Source organism: Olea europaea, chromosome 18, assembly GCF_002742605.1.
Source record: "Olea europaea var. sylvestris chromosome 18, O_europaea_v1, whole genome shotgun sequence".
Classification (NCBI taxonomy): domain Eukaryota; kingdom Viridiplantae; phylum Streptophyta; class Magnoliopsida; order Lamiales; family Oleaceae; genus Olea; species Olea europaea.
This window is the reverse complement of record NC_036254.1, coordinates 3,955,587-3,961,902: the sequence shown is the minus strand read 5'-3', so window position 1 is coordinate 3,961,902 and position 6,316 is coordinate 3,955,587. Positions and strand designations below refer to the sequence as shown.

Sequence of the window (6,316 nt, the reverse complement as noted above, 5' to 3'; positions counted from 1 at the left end):
ACAAAACTCGAGAATACGGCCCCCGTTCTGATCTATGCGTCGTCCGATCTCATTCGCACCTAAATTTGACGGAGGCAGGTTTTAGATTTTAAAGTGACAGGTCAGTCATCTATTATGTATTATTTACTTACTTTATCTCCTTTAACCTCGCATATGGCATCATTTTGACCATTTATCAAACACTTTCCCTGCACATTATTCTCCAGTCAGCCATGGCTGTGGAGCTCATTATGAACCAGACAAACTTTGTTTCAAAATCAGAACAAAACGCTGTGCAAGAAGCTGCTTCTGGCCTTCAGAGTGTTGAGAAGCTTATTAGATTATTTTCATCTCAAAATAAGCATAATCATTCATCCGAAGAAAAGGTAGGCATGGAAATGGAGAGAGAATACGTGGCTGTGACGGATGTGGCAGTAAACAAATTCAGAAAAGCTATTTCTCTTCTGGGTCGAACCAGAACTGGCCATGCTCGTTTTAGAAGAGCCCCTGTTGTTTCCTCTCTTCCTTCTTCTCCATCTTTACCTCCGATTTCGGATCCTCCGTTGAGAGAAGAATCTGTTGACAATAAGATTTACTGTCCAACTCCTATTCAACAAGTCCCAGCTTTAGACTATCCTTATAATCATCACCAAGTTGGGATCCCGATTGTGAAAGAAAATATGAAAGAGTTTGGGTCAAAGACCATTAGTTTTTCTTACTCGCCGGTGATTTCTCGTGCAAACTCGTTTATTTCGTCTTTGACTGGCGATACAGATAGCAAGCAGCTTTCCTCTTCCTCAGCGTTTCCGATTTCCAATCTTTCTTCTGCCGGAAAGCCTCCTCTGTCTTCTTCTTCCTTTAAAAGGCGATGCAGTTCATCAGAAAATGGCCTCTCCGGCAAGTGCAGTTCCTCCTCCTGTCGCTGCCACTGTTCCAAGAGAAGGTAATTAATTAATTACACTCTAACCCATTTCTTTTCTTCACGTTAGAAACGAAGAAACGTCCTTATCTAAGCTTCTTGTGATTCTAACGATTACCATAAACAGAAAGCTAAGGCAGAAAAGGGTGATTAGGGTTCCAGCCATAAGCATGAAGCTATCAGACATCCCACCAGATGATTACTCATGGAGAAAATACGGACAAAAACCCATCAAAGGTTCTCCCCATCCCAGGTAAAAATCAATTAATCAGATTAATTATGAACAAATAGGGTAATTTGTTAAGCATTTAAAAAAGGTGATTAAACTGCTTTCAGGGGTTACTACAAGTGCAGCAGTGTGAGGGGATGTCCAGCGCGTAAACATGTCGAGAGAGCTTTGGACGATCCAAAAATGCTTATAGTGACATATGAAGGCGAGCATAATCATAGCATCTCAGTTGCAGAAACAAGTAGTATGATTTTAGAGTCTTCTTAATTTTTCTGTAATTAGTGCATAATCTAGCATTAGAAACTAATTATCTGCTTTGTTTATGCGTCATCAGTTCAATATCTCGAAGGGGATTTACTGGGTTTAGTTTATTTTCGTGGTAGAAGGAACAATGGATCCTTCTTTCTCTCTCTCTAAATCTATCTATGTGAAATTTACTCAAAAATGTATTTGTGGCGATTAACAATTGATTGCAACGAATTTTAAAATCTCTTCGAGTCTATGAACTATGTGGTAATCAATGGCATGACTGTTTGTCGCACTATAGAAATTGTGTATGATTCTTTGTATTAATTAATTAATTTTCACTTTATCATTTCCTTCTCTTTTCTTATTAAATTGCAAATTTAAATAATAAAATCAAGAAAGAAAACAACTTTGTCAAAAGTCATGATGAAATGGTCAGTGTCGTGTTTTGGACGGTTGACCAAGAAATAAAGGAGAAGTTGGCAGTTGGGACGGCTAATTTACTCGAATTAGATGGGCGTGACCCCTATTTTTATTAATATTATTAAGTTCCCGTTTGAGCCTTATTAATGTAAGAAGGAGAAAAAATATATAATCGTTACGGGTCCTACATAAGAGATATAAAATGAAATATGGTGGTTTAATGTGATGGATAACGATCATATTTTTCATTTTAATGGACAAATAATGAGAAACAAACGGGTTAAATATCATCTAGTCTACTATATGAAAAGAGGAATTTTATATACTCCCATTGAGATTGTAATAGTAGTTTAGGTGATATTAAATAACAGGTTAAATGGAAAGTAAAATTAAATAAATTATTTAATTGTATTTATCAATTAATGCTCAATTAACTTTAAATTGAAGTTTTAATTTTAGTAGGATTAAATAACATTACTCATATAAATATGTCAATTTCAATACCAAAATTGGTTGTTTTGGAATTATCTCTTGGATTGTGGCCAATTAGTTGGAGGACATTCAAGAAATGGTGTGAAAGGACTTGAACCCCACAAGGATGGAAAATTGGAAAATGAAGAAGAAGATTTGCCAAGTCAAAGAATGCAGGTGGGAAAAGGTTCACAGGGGGGCCCACGTGATTATTATTCCAAGTCTAGTTTCTTTGGTTTTGCCTTTGCTAAACGTCAACATGCAGAGTGTACGTGGACTATAGTAGGTCTATTGGTCATCGATAGCTATCATAATTTGACGGGGTTGAGAGGAAGTATAGATTGGACTACCTGTGTGCGATTTACAATATAAAATTTATAAATTAAATATTTATTTCAATCATATATTTAGATCCCATTTTATACACATTAATATAAAAATAAGAATAAAATATAGTCATTACAGACTCCACACAAGAAATAGAATGTCAAATATAATGGCTTGATGTGATGAATAATGATCATATTTTTCATTTTAATGAATAAATAATGATTGTATCTTATATTGTGCACATAATGGACAGATGACATGAGATATGGAAAGTGAAGAAATTCGGTTATTATAATTTTTTTCTCTCTTTTTCATGTCATATAATTATTATTTATCACAAGACTCACTATGATTTTTTTACTATTTTTATTTATAAGCCATTTATAAATGTATAGTTATCATAAATTATCATCAAATTTACGTGGAATACGATACATACCCATCTAATATAAGCTATTACCTTCTTTTTCCCGCGTTCCACCTGCCCCAATTTTCTAGACATTTGCACAACGGTCTCCTACCCCCCCCCCCCCCCCCCCCCCCCCCCCCGCCCTTTTTTTTTAAATTTTAGATGAGCTCGTTTGGAACTCCTTTCAACTGCAGAAGGTGAAAAATAATTATCATTTCGTGGTCAGTCAGGTTGGGTCATCTGATGTACTATGTTAAGCTTCATAGGTGATGAGTGGGTAATCACCATTTTTCGAGCTAAGAATTCGGGGTTCAAGGAAGTTTTGTGCAGTATACACTGTAAAAGACGTGCTAATACAATGTCGTGTAATTGCTAACGTAGATTTAGGGTTTTGAGGTAGTGGTGGCAGTCGACCCAAGTAGCTTGTCAGCTCGTCGACTCAACTTGAAAAAGCTTGGCCCATGAACAGCTCAAACTCGTTTTGGGATGAATCAAAGCTTATCGAAACAAGCATGAGCCAGGGGTACTAGCCAGCCAATTTGGCAAGCTTGGCTCCTAAACAAGCCCATGAGCCAAGCTCGTTTAAGCTATCCACAAGCAAGGCTCGTGGCTTGCCTTTAAAAAAGGGTCACAAACTTTGACAACGATCTTTGAATTTTTTTATTTTTACTTTTGCTTTTATAAATACCTCAAAACTTCGCCATTTTATTCACAACAAATTCAATAGTCTCTACTCTCTCTACATTGTACAATAATTCCTTCATTATTCAATTATTTCACAATTCTTCTACTCTTTACAATTATATTACATACATACACATACCTTCATTCTCTACACTATCCAATTTATACTCATCTTTATTCTCTATATTACAATTTACATTCTATATTTTATTACATAATATAATTGGATCCTTGTGATTTCGTTGAGGGCTTGTTTGGTGACCAATTACATATGAGGCCATAATCTCAAATTTTCAATGAATTTGTCGGTCTCAATGATGTCCCAATCCCTGAGAATTTGTTGGGAATGGACGTTGACGATGCACATGGAAGTACTAATTCAATTGATTTGGATGACATAGATGAAGATGTCGACAAAGCCAATTTACAAATTCTCGATACAAGAGAGAAGCAAAAGGGTAAAAAAATAATTTGCAAGTGTTGGAAAAACTTTAAATTGATTTCAGGACAAAATTGCAAAATGTCAAGTAGTGTGTAAATATTGTCAAACGCGATTAACACGATGAAATGGTATTGATACTACCACCTCAACCATCATTATGCCAAATGTACCATCAAACATTGACCTGTTTGTCAATCTCAATCACAACTAGCCTTTGGTACTCTTTCTTCTTATAGTGGTTCTTCAACACTAAGTACATGGATAAACTTGGAGGAAAGAACTCGTGAAGGAATGGTGAAGTTCATTGCCAGTATGGAGTTGCCATTGAGCATAGTGGAAATGAATATTTTACAACGTTTGTGAAGAAATATCTTCAATCAAGGTACAAAGGGATGAGTAAAAACACTTTTCGTAGTGATACCTTTGATTATTATTATTATTATTAGAACTAAGAATCAATTGATTAATGATTTAAATAAATATGGTGGTATTACATCGTTGACTTAAAATTTATTGGAAGGTACTAATAAAAAAAAGATTATATAGCAATAATTGTATACTATATAGATCCATTTTGGGTTATGCATAAATTTTTTGCCTTTCAGATAAATGAATATCCTTGTAATGCTAATAATATTTTTTATCCTATCCTGCAAATTATTAGGGAATATAAATGCAAATGTAAATTTTGATATTTTACATTTGATAATGCTAGTGTTAACAAAACTATAATCGATAAACTTTCTAGAATACTTAATCCTGGTATTGGTGGTTTTTTGTTTCATGTTTGATGTGTTTGTTATATTTTTTAATTTAATTAGCAAGATGGTTTGATATTAAGAATCAAATTGATAGAATTTGGAATGCGTTAATCTATATAACCATATCATGAAGCAGGAAACAACCATTTGAGGAACTTTGTTTACAAGTTGGCCAAGATTCCAAAAAATTTAGGGATACCTGCAGGCTGCAGCTGAGGCTGCAAAATTTTTAGACAATAATAAACTTTCCCCAAACCTTTGATTTGTTGAAATCGTCACCTTTAACATTTTTAAACATTGCAAGTGAAGCCTCAATAGGTGGAAAACATTCAATTTATCGTTAGCTAACCAAAAAAATTAAATTTGATCACATTTTTATAAGGGCATAATAGTGTTCTATTTACCAAATTAAAAATTTAAATTAAAAAATAAAATAAAAGAAATCTGTATCTATTTCCCCATCACCCACTACAAATGCATAGACTATAAAATCGACCATGCCACCGCCCACAATGTCGTCGCCCTGCAATAGCCTCCCAACCACCATCACTATTCAAGCCAATTGCCACAGCCATCACTATCTTCTACCATTCTTTTGTGATTTTCTTTAAAATGCTCATAAAAACAATGCCAAGCCTCCTTTTACCAATGGAATTAGAATAACAGAAATTGTAGGTCGCATTCTTGAGCTCTTTGTAACTGAATCTTTGAAGATTGTTTAAAGGTGTGCTGGAATCAAATAGGCTGGTGAGTAACTTATGAACCAATGAGTACCACAGGTAATAAATAAAATAAAAATTGCAGAGAGAGAGAGAGAGAGAGATTGTAATAAAAAGAAGCAGAATCTGTGTTTGGAAGCAAACTTATGCTTATTTTGGGGGCTGGATTTGATAAAAAATAGTTGTCTTGAAAGCATTTTGCTCGTGGGTTGTGAAAATTTTGCTTTGATCCAAGAGAAATGGAGGGAGAAAAATTAGGAAAGAGCTATAGAAGTTTTGGGCATACCCTAATCATTTGTTTTACAAGACTTTATTTTTGGATTCGGATGAGTTGTTACTCACTCGAGCAGTGCAGGCTGAGTTGCAGGTGCGAGATGGGATGCGGCAACCGTGTGACTCAAGGAGGGATATCGGATTCAATTTGAGAATTCATTTTGCAAAACTAATTTTCGAAAATTCGATTTGAAAATATATATACTTGAAGAAGACTAATTTATAGTGTTGGGTGACTGGAAGGTAAATAGCGAATAGAGAGGTGGCGACAATGGCGATGGTGGTTATTTTGGTTAGGACGAGCGTGGGGAGGTTAGGGAAGGGGTGGGAGGAAAAAGATACAGTTTTTCCCCTTTTTAATTTAATTAATGTAATTATTCAATTTGATCAGTTTTTTGGTCAACTAACAGTAAATTAAAATTAGATGTTTT

At 34.8% G+C, this 6,316-nt stretch overlaps 1 protein-coding gene across 1 annotated transcript; it reads left to right on the top strand.

Moving 5' to 3' along the window:
- On the top strand, positions 1–1,629 carry LOC111367203 (probable WRKY transcription factor 7). The gene is made up of 4 exons (XM_022987958.1): positions 1–100; positions 207–922; positions 1,026–1,151; positions 1,235–1,629. The coding sequence occupies exons 2-4, from the start codon at positions 213–215 to the stop codon at positions 1,392–1,394; spliced, it is 996 nt and encodes a 331-aa protein (XP_022843726.1). The 5' UTR covers positions 1–100; positions 207–212; the 3' UTR covers positions 1,395–1,629.
- Positions 1,630–6,316: the final 4,687 nt, after the last annotated feature.